Source organism: Gopherus flavomarginatus, chromosome 7 (genome assembly GCF_025201925.1).
Source record: "Gopherus flavomarginatus isolate rGopFla2 chromosome 7, rGopFla2.mat.asm, whole genome shotgun sequence".
NCBI lineage: Eukaryota > Metazoa > Chordata > Testudines > Testudinidae > Gopherus > Gopherus flavomarginatus.
This window is the reverse complement of record NC_066623.1, coordinates 78823958-78845668: the sequence shown is the minus strand read 5'-3', so window position 1 is coordinate 78845668 and position 21711 is coordinate 78823958. Positions and strand designations below refer to the sequence as shown.

The 21711-nt window shown below is 42.1% G+C and overlaps 1 protein-coding gene across 2 annotated transcripts in view; it reads left to right on the top strand.

Annotated features, from left to right (window-relative positions):
* Nucleotides 1-21453, top strand: part of LOC127054771 (putative ferric-chelate reductase 1) — a 56044-nt gene extending 34591 nt beyond the window's left edge. For both annotated transcript variants that reach the window (XM_050960955.1, XM_050960956.1), the window contains 8 exons: nt 401-514; nt 6344-6456; nt 10581-10667; nt 12013-12110; nt 14334-14392; nt 18706-18843; nt 18932-18957; nt 19974-21453. In XM_050960955.1, coding sequence (XP_050816912.1) covers nt 401-514; nt 6344-6456; nt 10581-10667; nt 12013-12110; nt 14334-14392; nt 18706-18843; nt 18932-18957; nt 19974-20063 — 725 coding nt within the window. In that variant the 3' untranslated portion in view covers nt 20064-21453. The remainder of the gene's footprint in view (nt 1-400; nt 515-6343; nt 6457-10580; nt 10668-12012; nt 12111-14333; nt 14393-18705; nt 18844-18931; nt 18958-19973) is intronic.
* The last annotated feature ends 258 nt before the right edge of the window (nt 21454-21711 follow it).

Sequence of the window (21711 nt, the reverse complement as noted above, 5' to 3'; positions counted from 1 at the left end):
TTTTAATAATTCTGACAGCATGTTGTGCAAATGCCAGAGATGATGGTAAGTGTCTGAATAATAATTATTATTTGGAAGTAGCACATCTGAGGTGAACCCGTTGACGTGAAACTGATTTCTGGCTCTCCTAGCATTCTGTGGACAAACATTCAAAAGAAAATCTAAACCTGAAACAAAAAGCTTCATCTTGAGGTAGCTATTGTAGGAGACGTGCCAAAACAAAAATATTAAGCTGCTGTTGTGCCACACGTTCTTGGTTCCTGGGTTGTGCTAGCATGTATTGTGGCAATTTCAATACTTTACTGCTCACTCTTGGCCAATGAATAATCTTTTTTTTTTTATTTCTTTATTTGTTTTAAAGACCCCAATAGCTTGAATAACGGTTGCTTAATGTTTTCAGGAAAGATACAGAAGCATCCTACGACACCTTTTATCACTCCTCAGAAAGTGAACATTTCAAGTTATGAAGCAGTTGGTAGCACCAGTTCTACACCTTCTATTATTAAGGCTCATGGTAAGAATATTTTAAAGAAAGTAATTGGGTGAATCAACTATCCATTACTTCCTGATAAGGGGGAAAGTGTATGGTTTTTATAGATATGCTCACATTCGCATCCATTTCTTATGAAATAAGGATTCTATTTCTAGTCCTGCAGATTCAAATCATATTGGACTTTAAAGTCATTTTTTTTATGTATAGAAAATCGGTCACTGGTACTGCACTAAATTTTACCCATCTTAGAGGGGTGGGAGGGGGAAATTCAACATTTGGGAGAAGGAGGACATCAAATAGCTGCCATTTTTTAAAGTTGCTCAATGGATTGGACTACTAGAATAAGTCCTAGAGTAGGCAGATTACTGAGTTGGAAGGAAGGGGAAAGGAGAGGAAGCCAAAGGTGCACGATGCATTTATTTATTTTATTGGTCTGCAACTGATCATGTGATTCTCTAATTTATCACATGGGTATTTATCTCCACATGTTTTGGGGTGGGGGGGTATAAACTTCACACACACACATATGTAGTGAACCAGATCCTCTGCAGATGTAAATCAGCATGGCTTTATTGAAGGTCTGTGTCTATATAATGTGAAGTAATTATCTTCTGTAGCTGACACAGTAAAAAAAGGCTAAATAATAATAAAATAAAGTTGAGCAGAAACTCATACAAGAAACTTAGAGACGAGAATTCATATTATACAGTTGATAATCCTCCTGTATCAATTATGAGTTATTTTACAGTGAACTAGAAAATTTAAAAATTTATTTTCTACCACACAACAGATTACCTTTAATTTTCCAGCTCTCATTCATAATCTTATCTATCTTGTGTGATCTTTTGAAAATAATATGATTGTTTTAGTTCCAGGAGAAGTATTTTGTAATATAGAGCACAGTAGTTTTTAAAGGGTGTATATAATACACTTCCAGTCTGTTTCAAGATCAGTTGCAATCATTAAAGCTAAAAAGAAGATTAATCTTTAACTAAAAGATACAGAATAGAAATAGATTTTGGAATATCTAAAATCCTGATGTTTGAAAATTTGCTTTTTCTGGTTTATGCTTCACAGAGAGCTTTGATCTTGACAACTGGGATTTCTCTGTACAGAATATTTTCAATATGTTAATATTGACAATAACAATTTACAACAAAGGATATCTAACTGTTTCCTAGGAATGGCACAGTTCTAGACATTAACTGTACAGCTGGATTAACATTCAGGAAAATTACATGGTTCTTTCATGATAATATACCTGGTCATATTAGTCACCTAGATTTTTGTTATTAAATCTCTCTTCATTTTTACAGAGTAACAAAGAGACACATTTTGTGACATGGTCAAGTTAAAAATCACGGCTGTGTGTGTCTAGTGTAGGAAAGAAGATGGCTATAAAGAGAGAGGCTTAGAAAACAAGAGAGTACCAGGGAGAGGAGAGAGATCCCCCTACAGAGACTCAGGCTCAGAAACAGGATTAGAGAAAAGAACTGAGAGAGAGAGGTTAGAAATGTATAATGACTCAGTAAGTGACTCATTTATCAACTACGCTTGTTACTCCTGGGGTCATTCTGCACCAAAAATTAAAAGTTCTGTGCCAAAAAAATTTAAAATTCTGCAAATTTTATTTCTCAAAATAATGCTACATAATATTTATCTTGGTAAATTATTTCAAAATACGTATCAACAAGTATGTCTGTAACAATACAGAAACACACAAAAATTCCCCCGGGAGTAGCGAGTTAAAGAAACCCCTATGACAACTCCTGTTTCTCTGCCCCCTTGACCCCACCCCCACCCCTAGAGCCCATCTAGGGGGTCAGACACCGACAACTCCTCCCCTCCAGAGCCCAGCCATGGGACACCCCCTCTCCCCCAGCCAATACACCTGAACAGGGCCGGCTTTAGGCTGATTCCCCCAATTCCTGTGAATCGGGCCCTGCGCCTAAGAGGGCCCCACAGCGTCCAGAAGAGGGGCCCCACAAGGTAAGGCCCCGGAAGACAACTGCTGCTGAGGAAGGACCCTCCGCCGAAGTGCCTCCGGAAACAGCGGTAACCGATTGAGCTGCCGCTGCATTGCCATCGCTATCTTCGGCGGCATTTCTGTGGCAGCGCTTTCGAATTGGGCCCTGCACATCCTAAAGCCGGTCCTGCAGCCAAATTGGGCCCTCCCCATCCAGAGCCCAGCTGTGGGGGCTCCCAGGCCAGATACCCGTACCCTCTCGCCCCTCAGAGCCCAGCCATGCCCCCCCTCCCAGCCCAGACACTCACTGTCCTCACCACCACCCTCCAGAGCCCAGGGATCCAGAGGGAGAAACAGCCTGATGCTCGGTACCAGGCTTGCACAGAGTTTCCTACACACTCCAGTCTCCTTCCCTCAGGGTGTGCTGTGAACTGCAGCTGCCAGGAACCCTCTAGCTCCCTCCCCCCCCCCCCCCGGCACTGTCTTCTGTGTGTGAGCTGGGGGGGTCTGCTGGGTCCCCTAGTGACAGCCAGCAGCACTGCAACCTATTTCTATGGGGGAAAGGAAATTCCGCACACACAATGTTAATTTCTGAAAAAATCTGCATTGCGCAGTGACGCAGAGTTCCCCCAGGAGTAAAGATTTGTATATGAAATACAATTACATAGCGAAGTCTGTAACTAAAGGAAAGTGCACCAATCCTGCAACTTTTTGAGTTCTTGCCATTATTTGTATGAGCTTTTCAAGGGCTGCAATTTCTGATAAGTTTTATACCTGTCTCTGATTTCTAGAGAGCAATCGTGTTTCCACCTTTCAAAATAAGCCATTTGGCTACAAGTGCAGCCTAAAAGAACTAGAGTTTTTGACAATTTGTAAAGCCTCATTTTTATCTGCCTCTGACCTCGGGCTTGTCTATGCGAATGTTTAGTTCACTCTAAGCTGGGGTGAGACATTAGCTGCACTAGCCTGCTGCAGTGCAACTGTTTGTGTGCACACTGCTGATGTGAACTAACAGTCTGCTTATGTGCTTTGGTTTAGTCCTGTTTCAAAGAAGACTAGATCAAAGTGCTCTAACAAATTGTTAACGTGCATCACCAGGGTACACAGAGTTACACTGTAGCAGGTTAGTGAGGGCTAGAGTCAAACCACAGCTTTCTGAAGTCTAATTGTTTATGTAGACAATCCTTAGTGTGAGAGTTTCAGTGTTAAAGGAATATTATTAACATTTAAAATAAAATTGTTCTGTTACACACCTCTCTCTAACAGCCTTCATAATACTGTCATGTTATTGCTTGAAGAAAGAGAAATATGGAACTTCCCTCTTAGCAATTAAAAACAAGTGTTTATTATTTAGTTTGAAAGAAAGAGCGAGAGAGAATGTTAGCACACTAGCTTAATTACAATAAAAGAGAGAATCCTTTAGGGATCAATCCTGGAAAGACCTGAGTAGTCTGGCCTCTATCCAACAAAGCACTTGAAAAACTTGATCAGTCTCATTGAAGTCAATGGAATTACCTACATGCTTCTAGTTAAGCGTGTTCTTGTGGCCTGGTCTACACTACATGTTTATACCGATTTTAGCAGCGTTAAACTGATTTAACGCTGCACCCATCCACACAACGAGGCCCTTTATATCGATATAAAGGGCTCTTTAAACCAGTTTCTGTATTCCCCCCCGACGAAAGGAGTAGCACTGAAATCAGTATTACCATATCGGATTAGGGTTAGTGTGGCCGCAAATCGACGGTATTGGCCTCTGGGCGATATCCCACAGTGCACCGTTGTGACTGCTCTGGAAAGCAATCTAAACTCGGATGCGGTGGCCAGGTAGACAGGAAAAGCCCGCGAACTTTTGAATTTCATTTCCTGTTTGCCTAGCATGGAGCTCTGATCAGCACAGGTGGTGACGCAGTCCCAAATCCAAAAAGAGCTCCAGCATGGACCGTAAGGGAGATACTGGATCTGATCGGTGTATGGGGAGGCAAATCTGTTCTATCAGAGCTCCGTTCCAGAAGATGAAATGCCAAAGCATTTGAAAAAAAATCTCCAGACAGAGGCCACAGCAGGGACTCAGCATAGGGCTGCCTGACAAGCGTAACGGAAAGCCAAAGAATCAAATGGATGCTCATGGAGGGAGGGAAGGGTACTGAGGACTCCAGCTATCCCACAGTCCCCGCAGTCTCCGAAAAGCATTTGCATTATTGGCTGAGCTCCAAATGCCTGTAGGGTCAAACACATTGTCTGGGGTGGTTCAGGGTATAGCTCGTCAATTTACTCCCTCCCCCCACCACGTGAAAGAAAAGGGAAAGAAATTGTTTCTTGACTTTTTTCAATGTCACCCTATGTCTACTGCATGCTGCTGGTAGACGCGAAGGTGCGGCACTGAACAGCAGCACCATCTCCCCTCCCCTCCCCTCCACAGTGGCAGATGGTACAATATGACTGCTATCCATCAGCAGCAGCAGCCCGTGAGTGCTCCTGGCTGGCCTCAGGTGAGGTTGGCCGGGGGCGCCTGGATGAAAATAGGAATGACTCCTGGTCATTCCCAGTAGATGGTACAGAACAGCTGGTAACCATCTTCATCATAGCAACTGGGAGCTGAGCTCCATCAGCCCCCTCCTTTCATGTCTAAAGAAAAGATTCTGTACTACCTGGACTATCATAGCAGCAGGATGCTGGGCTCCTCTCCCCTGCACTGTTTAATGTCCTGCCTGGACTATTATAGCAGCTGGAGGCTGCCTCCCTCTCATTTTATCTCACTAACAAGTCAGTGTTTCTTATTCCTGCATTCTTTATTACTTCATCACACAAATGGGGGAACACTGCCACGGTAGCCCAGGAGGGTTGGGGGAGCAGGGAAGCAACGGGTGAGGTTGTTGCAGGGGCACCCCTTAGAGTGACATGCAGCTCATCATTTCTGCGGGATCTGACATGGAGCGGCTGTGCTCTCTAGTACACTGGTTCTCTAGCACACTTGCCCTGTATTCTAGGCAGGACCGACTCTATTTTTAGACCTGGGGGGTCATTCCCATTTTTGTCTTTGCACCCCCGGCCAACCTCAGCCAGGAGCACCCATGACAGCAGCAGACGGTACAGCACGACTGATAACCGTCATCTCATCGCCAATTTACAGTGGCATGGCAGACAGTACAGAACAACTGATAACCATCTCTGCTATCTTGCAAAGGCAAATGAATGCTGCTGTGTAGCGCTGCAGTACCGCCTCTGTCAGCGGCATCCAGTACACATACGGTGACAGTGACAAAAGGCAAAACGGGCTCCATGGTTGCCATGCTATGGCGTCTGCCAGACCAATCCAGGGGGAAAGGGCGTGAAATGATTGTCTGCCGTTGCTTTCATGGAGGAAGGAATGAGTGACGACATTTACCCAGAATCACCCGCAACACTATTTTTGCACCATCATGCATTGGGGTCTCAACCCAGAATTCCAATGGGCGGGGGAGACTGCAGCAACTATGGGATAGCTACGGGATAGCTACCCACAGTGCAACGCTCCAGAAATTGACGCTAGCGTCAGTACATGGACGCACACCATCGAATTAATGTGCTTAGTGCGGCCGCGTGCACTCGACATTATACAATTTGTTTTACAAAACCGGTTTATGTAAAATCAGAATAATCCCATAGTGTAGACGTACCCTGAGTGCTTTGCTGGATTGTGGCCAGAGTGCTCAGCACCTTGTAGGATCAAGCTTGAAGTGCAGCATTATTTTTTTGCAAACACAAATACGCTTGCCTATGTTTTCTGCTTGCTTAGTACTGCCTGAAGGTGTGATTTTGATTTTTTTTAAATTAGGGGTAGATTGAAATTACTGTTTAGAATTTGAACATATCATCTATTCTTTGTCTTGGTTTTTCATAAGGGGCCCTGATGCTGATAGCCTGGATGACCACAGGAAGTATAGGAATGATATTTGCTAGGTATTTGAAGAATACTATCAGAAAAACTCTCCTTGGCAAAGATATTTGGTTTCAGGTATGTAAATAAATGCAACAAAAACTATCAATTACTAGTTTCAGATGTATTTTTCACTTCATTCATCTGAATGAATTAGACAAATTTATTTGAGCATAAGCTTTCGTGGGCTAGAACCCACTTCATTCATCTGATGAAGTGGGTTCTAGCCCACGAAAGCTTATGCCCAAATAAATTTGTCTAAGGTGCCACAAGGACACCTCGTTGTTTTTATCAATGACTATAACAGCATCACTGGCAAAATGAAATGATACAATGGGTGAATGAGTGAAAAGAAAAACTTTGGTAAGATTGTTTTCTCTATTTCTTCTATGATTTTGCAGTGGAAATGGAGAAGCCATTTCTAAACAATAACCGATCAAAGGGAAGTATGTGTACACACACATTCACAAGATGCATAGGTCATCCCATTTATTAGAAAAAACATCTGGAGCTTTTATATTCAGTAAATGGTTATGAACAATGACTAGATTAACAAAAAACAGGGTTGGTAGCACCCAAAACAAAATAGAATGATTCACTACCCTACAAAGAGACTAGATGTGTAGCAAATATGATTCATTATGAATCATTTGACCAGTTCTAATGTTTGAATAGAGTATTTAAACAATGTTGAATACTACAGAACTTCACAATCATATGAATGACATTGTTTTGGTTAACAACAAGAAGGAGAAAATGAGATCAATACACTTAGGAAATAAAAGGCCAACACAGGAAAGTTCTTGCATGATGTAAAGAATGCCAGTTTATACCTCTTGCTCTCCTCTTTTTGTAGGGTAAGGAAGAGGCATGTCAATAGTGTGAGGGGGTAGAGCTGGATGACAGTGCACTCTAGCATCTCTGTGGCTGCTCTAATTTTTGCTGGGGATCCATTTTTGCACCCATATGCTCTCAGGGTCAGAGAAGGTATAACGGGTAGCTTACAACCACCTTTGCCTCCCCTTCCTGCAGTGGTGCCAAGTTTGGCTCTAAGAGGTTGTAAAATAATCACAGTTAATGAAAACTTTGTTTGAATTTCTACACTATTACCTAAAGAAATTAAAGAGGGTCATCTTAGACACCACATGACTTGTAATGCCTCATCACAAGCATGGAAGTTAAGAACAAGCTCTGAATTTATTGCCTTAATTTAGTGGTTCAACCACAGTTATTAGCTAAATTGTTATAAGTTCTTTTGTATTCCATGTGTCTAAGTTATAGCTATTCACAACTGTTCAATGGAAGGTACTGCTATCAAAAGATTATCACACAGTTCTGTGGGAAGTCTCATTGAAAGTATCCTCCTCAGTGCAATAGACCTCTGTGTAGTAAAATTAATACACAGTGACTGTGCTGCCTGGAGTGTTCAGAGTGATGCATTTACTTACATGATTCACAAGAAGCTGTTAGCCTGGAGGATCTCTTAATACCAGGGGTGTTGTTCAGACTCTTCACCATTTAATATATTTATTTGATGTTCATTGTAGATTCAGATTCCTGAGAATGGAAGCTTTCATTAAAAAAAAAAAATTCCTAGCCTAGGATTTTCAAAAGAATCTATGGAAGTCCCAGCCCAAGCCCATGTGGTTGACAAGATAGCCTTTCCAATGCAGAACAATGTAGTGCTGTTCTAGTCAGCCTGAAATGGCAGCTAAGAGAGGCATGAACTGCCATATTTATTTAACTTATGTTGATTCTGAAGCTTAATAATGGCACTTAAGGGCTATGCTTTTCAAATGTAGCCATGCCATCTCATGCCTAATTTGGACATGTAGTTACCATGATTGTCATAGAAATTGAGCGATTGCACACCCAATTGGTCAGTTGTCATCAGTGGGAGATCTGCCATGAGTCAAAACCAATATATCACCCTAAATTTGTACGCTCTTGCTGTGGAGCACAGTTAAACATGAGTCAGCCTTCTTTGTATAATGAATTTGACACTCCCATTCTATGTGCTATTACTGTGTATTGGAGCCAGATTTTTCCCTTTTTTGGAAAATGGTTCAGACAGAAATACACTTATTTTTGTGCAGTTGACATAGCAGTCAAAAAGTGTTTCTCTGGTTAGAAAACCATACACATCTTGAAACCATAAAGGTGCCCAGTGCATTGCTTGGGGTATATATGTATGACATGGTATGAACAGGAAAATGAAGATGATAATTTGAACATTGTATAGCAGAGGTGGGCAAACTACGGTGTGCCCACGGGACTCTCCTGCCCAGCCCCTGAACTCCTGGCCCGGGAGACTAGCCCCTGGCTCCTCCCCCGCTGTTTCCCCTCCCCTGCAACCTCAGCCTGCCGCACCACCAGCACAATGCTCTGGGCGGCCAGGCAGCACAGCTGGAGAGCCCAGCCTAACCCAGTGCTCTGTGCTGCGCTGTGGTGTGGCTGGCTCCAACCAGGTGGTGTGGCTGTAGCACCGCCAGCCACCGGTGCACCAGGCAGCACAGTAAGGGGGCAGGGAGCAGGGGGGGGGTTGGATAGAGGGCAGAGGAGTTTGGAGTGTGGATATGGGTCAGGGTGGTCAGAGAGCAGGGACCAGGGGAGTTGAATGGGGGAAGTGGTCCCAGGGGGGAGGGTTGGATGGGGCTGCAGGGCGCAGTCAGGGGTGGGTGTTCCAGGGGCAGTCAGGGGACAGGGAGTGGGGGGGTGGATGAGGCAGGGGTTCCGGGGGGGGCGCCATCAGGGGGCAAGAAGCGTGGGGAGCGAGATAAGGGGCAGGAGTCGGGCCACGCCTGGCTGTTGGGGGAGGCACAGCCTCCTTTAACCGGCCCTCCATACAATTTCCAAAACCCGATGCGGCCCTCAGGCCAAAAAGTTTGCCCGCCCCTGATGTATAGTGTCGTTAACTATGTTTTTTGCTGAGTAGACTGAATTGCCTCAGAACCCGATATGCTAACCAAGGATGATGATGTTACATAGTGCTACCAGCAGATGGAGACCGAGAATATATTAAATTTACAAAGAGTACCATAGTAGCTGAACTGTACCCCATTCCTCCATGTCTCCCAGCAGCTAGGAATTATCTTCTCACCAGCTGGACTAAGCTGTTTGGTTTCTACAGTTTTTAGTTTCACAGAGATCACTTAAAGCAAAATGATCTAATTTGGGGCTAGATTGTACAACCCTTACTCACCCAGGAAAGCACCAACCCAGATGGTCCCAGTGACTTCGGCATAAGGGTATACAATCTGTGGAGCCCTTTGGTACCCAAAGTTGGACATCTTGGGGCAGTTCTTCAGCTGGTGAAAATTATTAGCACTCCACTGTAATCAAAGGAGTTGCTACAATTTACACCAGCTATGGATCTATCGCATAATCACTGACCCAATTTTCAGAGGTTCAAAATTGATCTTCCACAGCTCCCATTGATATGAAAATGTTGACCTTAGTTTTGAATGTAACATACTCCATGGCATAGCATTTTATTTTCTCTTTTCCGCTTTGCTCGTAATGGAAGTCTCCATAGAAAGTAGGGCTGACCATTTTTGGTGTCTTTACTTCCTCCTCAGAGGCAAAATTCTCTCCTTTTGCCTTATGTAGATTTCTGAAATTATTGCTTAACTGAATGTAAGCCCTTGGTTTGATAAGAAGTATACTAGTTACAGATATTTTGATAGTTTGGGATAGGCTGGTGAACCCAAGAATTCCATTTCTGCTACTTAATCATGTGACCTGCTGTATGGGAGAGTTTTCTAGAAATTCAGATATTGACAATAAAAGGAGTTAATTCATTGACCTGCAAATAGACAGTTTGCAAACTGTTTATAAAGAAGCTAGTTGTCAAATGCTAACCAGTACACTGTCTTCTGGTGGTGCCATTAAAAGAAATGAAAGAAATTCTATGTTCAGACAAGACACACAGATTTATGAAGCTGCATGAATCAACGGATAATCAAAGGCAAAAGTAGAATAATATTCTTCACCACTTTAAGTGAACCTTAATCAACTTCGTCATTAATCAAGGTTAACAGGTTTACAACATCTTACAAATTTCCAATATCTAACAAACTGTGAACTGTTTCAGTTGTATACTAACATAAAAATTCTTCAACTTGTACTATTGCAACAAAACAGTAAACACATTAATATATATTATGGATGAGTTTAATAGCCTGTAATCTGTTTTTACTTAGATTCATTTGTCTCTGATGGTGATAACGGTCGCAGAAACAATAACTGCTTTCGTACTGGCCTTTGTAGCAGTAATGGGATGGGCTAATGTAAGTTTTACCCAGTTTCTCCCCACCAACTTTCTTGGTTAACACATTATAGAAAACATTTCCTTCTCATTTTGGTGCCTTCAAATGTAAATACAGAACTGAGTGTTTTACTAAAGACCTTCCAGTGTACAACCCACTGCTGTTAGATCGTTATGCCCTTTTGCTAATTTAAGAAAATTGTTCATATGCAATATAATCTCTCATCATGTCATTCATATTCTAGACACAACACATCCTGCATTTTGGCAAGGGGTTAGACTAGATGACCTGGTGGTATCTTCTAACCCTATGATTCTATGATCCCTTTTATTTATTTCTTGCCATTATGATGTACTGAGTAGCTGATGAAGTAATTTCTCTATCTGTTCTGTCTTCAACATTTCACCTCTTATCTCTCCTTGTTTGTTTCACATCTCAGTTATATATATGCCTTCTTTCTCTATCATGAAAAACTGCTTATCTTATTCTTGTCAGAGATCAGCCTGACTCAGAGGCTTAGAGCCAAGCCCTCTCAAGCCCTGAAACTTTTAGAAAGTTTGTGTCCAAACGTCACATCTGTGAAGGGGCTATCTATGTAATTACCCTGAATCAGAACTTCTCACAACCTTGAGAAGCTTCAGATCTGGAATCCAGGTTGTATAATTCATGTTGCAATTACAGGTGCTGATCCTGCAAAGGGATTACTTCACTCCTTACTCCTGAGCAGAGTGCTACTGATGGCAATGGGACTGCAGTGGGAATAAAGGTGTGCACGTGCAGATCTCTTTACAGGATCAGGGCCATATAGCTACTTACCTAATTCCCCGTCTGTAATGTTTTTCTTATCTCAGCATGTAACATACTATAACACATGACCCTATTTTTATTTTTTCCTATCAAAACACAGTTTTCCTTTCACAAAAAATGCTGCTCAGCATAACCAGTATTACCTAAAGTTTGGAGGAAAAGGGTTAGGAGAAGAGGTTCTGATTATTATTTTATTTTTCTTACTTACATTATCAGTCTGCTTTGTTTCCCCATCTTTGTGGGGGAGAGTGGAACCTATTTCAATACTTTACATAATGTGAAACTAAAACTATAGATTTCTGCAAGGAAAAATATATTTAAAGATTCATTACTATACACTGGCCCTTTGATGGATTTACAGTGAAATTTAAGGATTCTACTTCCATTTTGACCAGAATAAATCTGGAGTGACTTATTTGACTTCAGTGGAGTCATTCCAGGTTTATTCTGGTATAACTGAGAGCATGATTTGTCCCTAAACTGTAGGAAGCATCTTTAAGAGCAGCGATTCAGAAACCAAATCCCAGACATCAATGCTATGTGCTGTTCTCTTCCACAGCATGCAGAAGCCCATGCTGTCATCGGATGCATTATCATGATTCTTTCTTTCTTACAACCAGGGATAGCGCTTTTTCGGCCTTCTCCTCAAAGTAAAAGGTATGTACATCTAAGTGATCCAACAGAATGGACTTTTAAACCTGAGTCATTTATTAAAAAGACTTACAAAGTTGTTATACTGTAGATCTATCAAGTTGGAGCACATATTGTATGTAGGATTTTTAAGCCAAATCATGAAGTGATGATTTGCTAGAAGTTAGCTGGAGCAAAGAAATGTGCAACGGCATGCGGAGACAATCCTTTGAATCCAGCTGCTCTCTTCTGGGATTTATGCAGGGTTTCTTTGCAACAAAATAGAAATAAGTGTAGCCACTATGGCTTCCCCCCACTTTTAAAGGTGGCCTACATAAGAATTTTGTATGCTTGGGGTTTGGTGGGTGTTTTCTGTTACTCTTGCTATTAGAAATTCAGATCCTGTCTATGCTGGAATACTGAATGGAGAACTAGTGGAATGGTGCTATCACAAGAGTCAATGAGAGAAGGAAGGGATTTTCATTGAGACTATTTAAAACTCTTATTGTTTGATTTTATGAAGACCTACAGAACTCAATGACTAATTTACTATTCTGGAGAAAGAGAGACTTTGTTAAAGATGCAACAACCCAACCCTTTCCATATACACAGGACCGGCTCTACAGTTTTCGCCTCCCCAAGCAGCGCACCGAATTGCCGCCACGGGTGGCAGGGGCAGTCCATGCGCCTTTAGAGCGGCTGGCATATTTCTGCAGCGGCAGCAATTCAATGGCAGCTTCTATGTTTAGCGGAAGCTGCCGCAGACAGCTAAATATAGAAGCTGCTGCCAAATTGCCGCCACCGTGGAAACGAACGTGCCACCCTAAGGGCACACTGACTGCCCCCACTGTCCACGGCGGCAATTCAGCGTGCTGCTTGGGGGAAAAACAACAGGAACTGCCGCCCCTTGAAGATTGCCGCCCTAAGCACCAGCTTGGAATGCTGGTGCCTGGAGCCGGCCCTGCATATACAGCCTGGAGCTCCTCCGGCAAACTAGGGAGGCAAGCTAGACTTAGCACATGGTAAACAAACAAAATAACCCTAAAAGCCAAGCAGCAGAAACAAATACTAAGTCTTACCAGCCTTCTTTCTATATTAAGAAGAAGGGAAAGAAAACCAGTCCAATTAAAAATATCCTTCCCTGCTCTGCCCATGGTCTGTGGGGGCAATAAGATACTTCCCCCTATTTGAGGATGATCTTCCTCTCCACCACACCATCTGCTGAGTGTGGCTTGTCCTATTCTGTGTACCATTCCGCTCCTCCATGCCTGCTTTCTTATCAATATCAGAAGGCTCGCCCTGCCCCCCCCACTCCAGTGTGGCCTGAGTCTCAATATAACAGAGGATTAAGGTGGGTCTGACTCTCCCTTACCCTTCTACATGATAAGATAAGAGCTATGGCAACATAACCCCTAAACTCAGATTGCTACTACAGTGGCATCTCCCTAGAACAAGTGGTGTACTTCAACAAACTGGTGCACATGATCTGCCCATGGCCTTCTTCTGATAAATCCAACCTATGCAGAATTAACAAGCTATTGCATGACTGATGATTGCTTCTGGATGTTAGGAAAGCGGCTTACCCAAGATTTTGAAGTCACTGTTTTAAGCAATGCTAATGGGTGGTAGCTAAAGTAGTCATGGGTGTACCTACCTTTGGATACAAGGTCATATTAGTTTTCATTTAGACCAAAGAGCTCTGTGAGCCTTCTCAGTTTTAGGATCTGCAGCACCTTATTTATTATCCATAAAAGATGTTGACTCAAGTGTGTTGATTGTCTCGTTCACTTCAAACCACAAATTGGAATGATAGTTCAGATTCATCAGGTCTTGTATTTTCACTTACAAAAAATTGACATCTCACTCCATTGCATGTGGTCTCTTCCAGTTCACTCTTAATAATACATGTTTTTACTACAGATGAGTCAGAGCCAAAACTCCATATTCAGAGACACTCTTGAAATTTGGGGAGTGTTTTGCAATTCTCTACAGGGAAATCCCTCCTATGAGAGCCACCTGCCATTTCTTTCCTGGCATTCAGTTGAAAAATGATCTAAAGGCATCTAACACCCTTAAGAACCTACAGTGTTTCCCTGAGGGATTTATTATCTCTTAAGAGTTTTGAAAAACTAGTTTGGCATATTATTCACTGTCTGTGTTTTTCATTGTGAAGTAAAATTTTACTACATCACACTACTGTCACATAAAAGAACAATAATATTTAACACATCATTTCTATTGTACCAACAGGAGATTTATTTTTAACTGGTTTCATGCTCTAAATGCTTTTGTCATAAAAGTCTTGGCTGGTAAGTTGTTGTTTTAATATTTAAATAATGTTCTTATAACTACTACAGATTCCCCTTTGGAGTGCCCATATATTCAGATTAGAACTACTGAACTGAGTTTACAATTCCATTTTTAATATTATTCATCTTATTGATCAATTTTTCAGAGGAGGCAGGTCTGGGAGTCAGGATAAGGACTGGTTGAAAAAAATTCATCAAAACTGTGTTTGACAGAAAATTGGTTTTTTGATTAAACTACTTTTTTGTGAAAAGTATCTGCTTGCTACAGAAATTTTTTCATTTAAACACTTTGAAAGTTTTCAGTTGTCAGTTTTGCTAAAATATGAAATAATTCAATTGAGAAATGCTACCGCAGTTCTCATCAGAGTTGTAGTTCAGTTACCTAATGTCTCTATTTTCCTCTTTCAGCCAAGCTCCCAAACTTGACTACATCTCTCTTGGTACACCACAGACATGGGACTCCACTGATGCATCCAGATGAGAGATTCTGGTGCATCAGGGGAGATGCAGTCTGACCAAAGAATCCTGTCTGGAGAGGAGAATGGGGACATGAAGAACTTAAACTAGAACTTCAATGATTTCTGCATTCTATTCCCAGCTCTCCCACCAATCTGCTGTGTTACCTTGAGCAAACATCTTAATTTCTCTGTTCGTAATTGCCCCATTGCAAATTTCTTTAAATGTTACAAAGAGCCAGATTCAGAGTCCACTGAGGTCAATTGAAAGACAATAAGTTCTATATCAAACCCTTCCTTCACAAGTATATAAATGTAATTAGCATTGAAAGGTCTTCCGATGTAAAGTGCAATAATAGTGAAAAATATGATGATGATTATAATTATGGATTATAATTAATGTGGGTTCTTGTGTCATCTAAAGTTAATTCTTAACATTCTCTATTTTATTTGCCTTAATTATATTTTGAATGTACAGGCAACAATGCACCGATTCAACTTGAGTCATGCATTTTTAAGCACAAAAAGCACAGCAAAAGTAAAGAAACTATAACACCTTAAACGTTTTTAGAACATTAATTGAACTTGTGTTTTACCAAAATTTGCACTGGCATGAAACTGGAGCATATTGATGCTTTTAAATATGGAAGTGGTTACTTTTCTAAGGCCTGGTCTACACTACGCGTTTAAACCGATTTTAGCAGCGTTAAACCGATTTAATGCTGTACCCATCCACACTACGAGGCCCTTTATATTGATATAAAGGGCTCTTTATATCGGTTTCTGTACTCCTCCCCAACGAGAGGAGTAGCGCTAAAATCGGTATTACCATATCGGATTAGGGTTAGAGTGGCCGCAAATCGACGGTATTGGCCTCCGGGTGACATCCCACAGTGCACTGTGACCACTCTGAACAGCAATCTCAACTCCGATGCAGTGGCCAGGTAAACAGGAAAAGCCCCGCGAAATTTTGATTTTCATTTCCTGTTTGCCCAGCGTGGAGCTCTAATCAGCACAGGTGGCAATGCAGTCCCAAATCCAAGAAGAGCTCCAGCATGGACCGTATGGGAGATACTGAATCTGATCGCTGTATGGGGAAACAAATCTGTTCTATCAGAGCTCCATTACAGAAGATGAAATGCCAAAGCGTTTGAAAAAAAAATCTCCAGGCTACACAGTGCTGCGTGACAAGCGTAACGGGAAGCCAGAGACTCAAACGGATGTTCATGGAGGGAGGGAGGGGGTACTGAGGACTTCCGCTATCCCACAGTCCACAGCAGTCTCCGAAAAGTATTTGCATTCTTGGCTGAGCTCCCAATGCCTGTAGGTTCAAACACATTGTCCGGCGTGGTTCAGGGAATAGCTCGTCAATTTACTCCCTCCCCCCCCACGTGAAAGAAAATGGAAAGAAATCGTTTCTTGACTTTTTTCAATGTCACTCTGTCTACTGAATGCTGGTGGTAGACGCGATGCTGCAGCAGTGAAGAGTAGTATCCGCTCCTCTCCCCTCCCTGGTGGCAGACGGTACATGCTTGATAACTGCTGAATACCTCTGGCTGGCCTCAGGGGTGCCTGGGTAAAAATAGGAATGGTTCCTGGTCATTCCCAGTAGATGGTACAGAACAGCTGGTAACCGTCTTCATCATAGCCATGGGGGGCTGAGCTCCATCAGCCCCCTCCCTTTCCTGTGTAAAGAAAAGATTCTGTACTGCTTGGACTATCATAGCAGCGGGATGCTGGGCTCCTCTCTGCACCGCTTAATGTCCTGCCTGGACTGTCATAGCACGGGGAGGCTGCCTCCCCCTCATTTTATCTCACTAACAAGTCACTGTTTCTTATTCCTGCATTCTTTATAACGTCATGACACAAATGGGGGGGACACTGACACGGTAGCCCAGGAAGGTTGGGGGAGGAGGGGAGCAACGAGTGGAGTTGTTGCAGGGGCACCCCCCGTGAATGGCATGTAACTCATCATTCCTGCGGGATCTGACATGGAGCAGCTGTACTCTCTGATACACTGGTTCTCTAGTACACTTGCACCAAATTCTAGGCAGGACTGACTTTATTTTTAGAAACCATAAAGGAGGGATTGACTTGGGGAGTCATTCCCAGTTTTGCTTTTGCGCCCCCAGCCAGAGGCACCCATGATAGCAGCAGACAGCACAGAAGGACAGATAACCGTCATCTCATTGCCAAATTACCCTGGCAGCAGACAGTACAGAATGACTGGTAACCATCTCTACTATCATGCAAAAGCAAATGAATGCTGCTGTGTAGTGCTGGAGTATCGCCTCTGTCCGCGGCATCCAGTACACATATGGTGACTGTAAAAAATTTTTTAAAAAAGCTGAACGGGCTCCATGGTTGCCATGCTATGGCGTCTGCCAGACCAATCCAGGGAAAAAGGCCGCGAAATGATTGTCTACCGTTGCTTTTCCGGAGGAAGGAATGAGTGACGACATTTACCCAGAACCACCCGCGACAATGATTTTTGCCCCGTCAGCCACTGGGCTCTCAACCCAGAATTCTAAGGGGTGGGGGAGACTGCGGGAACTATGGGATAGCTACGGACTAGCTACCCACAGTGCAACACTCCGGAAATTGACGCTAGCCTCAGACCATGGACGCACACCGTCGAATTAATGTGCTTAGTATGGCCACGTGCACTCGACTTTATACAATCTGTTTTATAAAACCGGTTTATGTAAAATCGGAATTATCCCGTAGTATAGACGTACTCCAACAGTAACCAGTAGATGTCATCCTCACAGGGCCATTATGGGGAGTCAGGAGTGGTAGGGAATGCCATAAACTGGAGATAGAAGAGTCATTATTATCTGTGTCTGGCAGGGGGGCCTCTGGGCACTCCTGAAATGGTGAATAAGCACTCATCCAACTCCCCATGCCCAGGCTTCACATGCTGCACTGAGAGCACTTAAGGGGCTTGAGCATAACTGCAAGTGCTTTAGGCATCCAAACACATGGACTAGGGTGGTGAGTGCAGGCTTGCTGAGACAGCATTTCTTTTTGGTCAGTTTCCATTTTTGTTCCTCTCTTCATCTCTGGTTCTTCTTCCCAAGCCAGTCAGCTTTTGTTTTCTGCTGACATCAGCAATGCTGGTGGCACCATATCCAAATTGTCAAGCCAAAAGTGCCAACTTGGCCAGACAGATGCAGTCTAAGAGAGGAGTCGCCTCTACTGCTGATGTCCTTGGGGGGAGGACTCCAGGTACTGCTGCTCCCACTGCTGGTGCTGCTTTAAGAGAACAGAATCCACAACTCCTTTGCTGTCCGGCCCTGATTCAGGAAAGCACTTAAGCACAAACTTAACTTTAAGCACATGTTTAAGTTTCAATCAAGCCTTTAAAGTTAAGTACATATCCTGAATAGGGATGGTCTTTAGCAAGCGGTTCAGTGCTTTCCTGAATGAAGAAGAGACTCCTATCAGCTCTTCTCTCTTTCTTCCAAGTGCAGTGCCCTGCCACTCCACTTGTGGCTTTCACTTACCCAGTCCCCATAGGATCAAAGCACTGAAGTCAGGAGCTAACTATCTGCTTTCACCGCATATCATCTTGGCTGACACACAGGGAATTAAATGGGGGGCGGGGGCAGGAGTTTCCACAGCTTGAGCTGTACCTGATTCATATCCTCTGTAGATTGGGCGCAGAGGATCTGTAAAATACACTACTAGTGGATTACATCACCATTATTAATGCTGCTTTCCAAGCTTCTGAATAGTATTTCCAGATTAAACAATCACACTTAAAAAATGAAAATGTCTATTGAAATTGTGAATGGAATCCATAATGATCAATGGTTTTATATCAAGTGTGTGTTGCTTTGTTTTGTTGCTCTTTAGTTGCTGTCATATTTCTGGGACTGCAGATGCTTGACCCCTCTCCCAGCCGATGGATGGTCAAAACTATGGGAGGATTTGTAGGATGGGAGGCATTAGTGTACATAATGCTTGATGTAAATGCTTGGTTGAAAAAGAAAGGTAAAAGTTCATATGAAGAAATGTTTTTCTTTTAGCAAAGGCAAGAAGCAAAATGAAGACTCATAATTTTCTTGGTTATATTTTTCAGAGAAATATGAAGATTCACATAGAAAGGTAATGTTGATATCACACATTTTAAAACATTAATGAGGTGTAAAATGTTTTATTTTTCATACTTCTGAAAATACGTTTTGTGTCACTTTGGGATGTGATCTTGTCAGGTCTCTTGAGTTAACTGGAGTAAGGCTGAGTCAATACTCAAATGGGAAACCACCACATAAAACCCAGGGTACTGCAGGAAGATTAATTCATAGATTTATTTTTTTAAGGCCTGAATTATGATCACCTAGTTTAGCCTCCTACATCAGGCCCTTAGTGCATATTTTCAGAAGACCTCCAATCTTGATTTAAAGACTTCAAGTGATGTAGAATCCTTCACATCACTTGGTAAGTTGTTCCATTGATTAATTACAATCACTTTTACAAATTTGCAGCTTATTTTCAGTCTTAATGTGTCAAGCTTTACATTTCAACCATTGCATCTTGTTATATCTTGTCTACTAGACTAAAGAGCACTCTGCTATCGTAAATCTTCTTCATGTAGGCACTTATAGACTGTGATCAGGTCACCTCTTAACTTTCTCTTTGGGTTGAGTTTTCAATTGATGGCAGTGAAGTGGCACTGAATAAGTGACAATGATGAGAGCTGGGAACACTGTTGCTGGAGGTGCTCTCTTTCAGATGAGAGGCAAACTGTGATGTGATCCCAAAACGTTGCCTGAAACTTTTTGCAAGTGTAGAGTTTCTAACCCCAGTACCCTGTTCAAATTCTAATTTGGATAATTACAGTCTGGTTACTTGTACTTAACACCCTCAAACATTTTCAATTAGACATACTGCTTCTGCTCTTTTCTCTTTTCCCTGTCTTCTTCAGAGTGACTCCTCTAAATTCCTTCTAGTGTTGCCAAGTGCGTATTGAACTTGTATCAATTCTATTTAATTATCAACAAATAGAAAACTGATACTGCTGCTTAGTACGTACTTGGACTGTTACTAAAACTGATGTACAAATAGAATTTAATTTTATATTTCTTTTAATAACTCTCTTTTAATGTTTTTATCCTTTCTAGATAAAAAATGAAATGGTTCTATTTTTAATATATATATGTGGAAACCTGGCATTTTTAATAGCACTGCTTGTGGGAATTGGAAAATCCTAAAATGGACGGAATTTATCTTGGAGGAATGAAGATTATTCCTATCTTGAGACGCTTCTAGAGTAAATACAAAGAAACAATGAACACTGAATAGATATTTTAGCAAGTTTTTAATTTTTGTTTGTTTATAAATAATATTTTAGGTTCCCTAATTGACACATTATCATTTTCTACGCAATAATTGAAAATAATTTTTATAAATGAAATTTCATTAGCTGCTTATTGGAGATGTTCTACACAGTATAATATGATGCAAATAATTAATTATTTCTGATTTGAAAGGTAAGAAGGCAGTATATAAATGCTAGGTGTTCACAGTTGGTTTGTATTACACTCCTTTCTAACCTTTGTCGATGTTTCCATCCTTAACAAGAAAGGATTTGTTTGTGTAGAGAAAAAGTTGAGGATCTGATTTTCATATGACTAATTTAGACTGAGAACTGCACAGGCAAATCTCTGTGTCCACCAGAGTCCTGTTGACTTCAGGATTTCAGTGAGGCTCAGTGCAGGCTCAGGGGTCTATCGACAAGGTTCCCAGTACAAGGTCAGGGCCACAGAGTGTGTCTGCACAGGAGCTGGAAGGTGTAATTCCAGCACAAGATAGACCTGTGCTGTCTCCGATCAAGTTAGCACTCAGAAAAACAGAAGCGTCGTCATGGCAGCACAAGCAGCAGAACAAGATAGCCGCACTGAGTACATACATACAGGGCCGACTTTACGCCAGTCCCACCGATTCCCTGGAATTGGGCCCTGCACCGAAGGGAGCCCTGCTCCAGGGGTCTTCTGTGGGACTTTGGTGGTGGGGGGTCCTTTAGTGCTGCCAAAGCCCTGGACCACTGCCGAGTATTGCAATCAGGTACCGCGAGTCATAAAGCCGGCTTTGCATGCATATGGTCTTGGACAGGATCATACTTGGGGCAGCTAGCACGTGCCAGTCTCATGTCACAGGAGCCATACTTCTCTTTTTTAGCATGCTAACTTACTTAAAGCTAGCTTAGCTAAGTCTCCTCGAACTGAAATTTATGCCTTCCAGCTCCCGTGCACACATATTTCCAGTCTACTGTAGGCTTCTGTTCCCATTGATGTCAACCAAAAAAACTCCCTCTGACCTACATGGTCCAGGATCTGACCTATAGACAGTGCCTGGCTGTATTCATGCTTGTTCAGATTTAATGGGTATTTCTAACATAATTCCCTGTTTTCAAATACTCAAAACTTTCTTTTATAGTCTGAAAATAGGAACATGAGATTACACAATGAAACTTGAAAATGCAGATATGTTTTGAAAATTGTAAAGGTCCCAGAACCCATGATGTACTCTATATAAGCTTCTTTTTTACTAATTATATTTGATTGTTGTTTTTATAATGCAATTTACATATGATGAATAATAAAGCAGGTCTCAAAACAGGCTAACTAGTCCATAACCTTCAGTTGTGTAGAGCCATATTGTATAGTCATCTACTGGACAGAATGTATATAAGGCCTAAATTATGCTCGCCTGCCTCATATGAATGGTCCCGCTGAACTTCAATGGGATTTGGCCCATGATGGGTACTTTTGAATTTTGGGTGAAATATGTTTATAACACTTAAGATATTAAAAACAGTTATCAAAAGAATGACACAATGTTCCCCTAGACTTAGAAGAA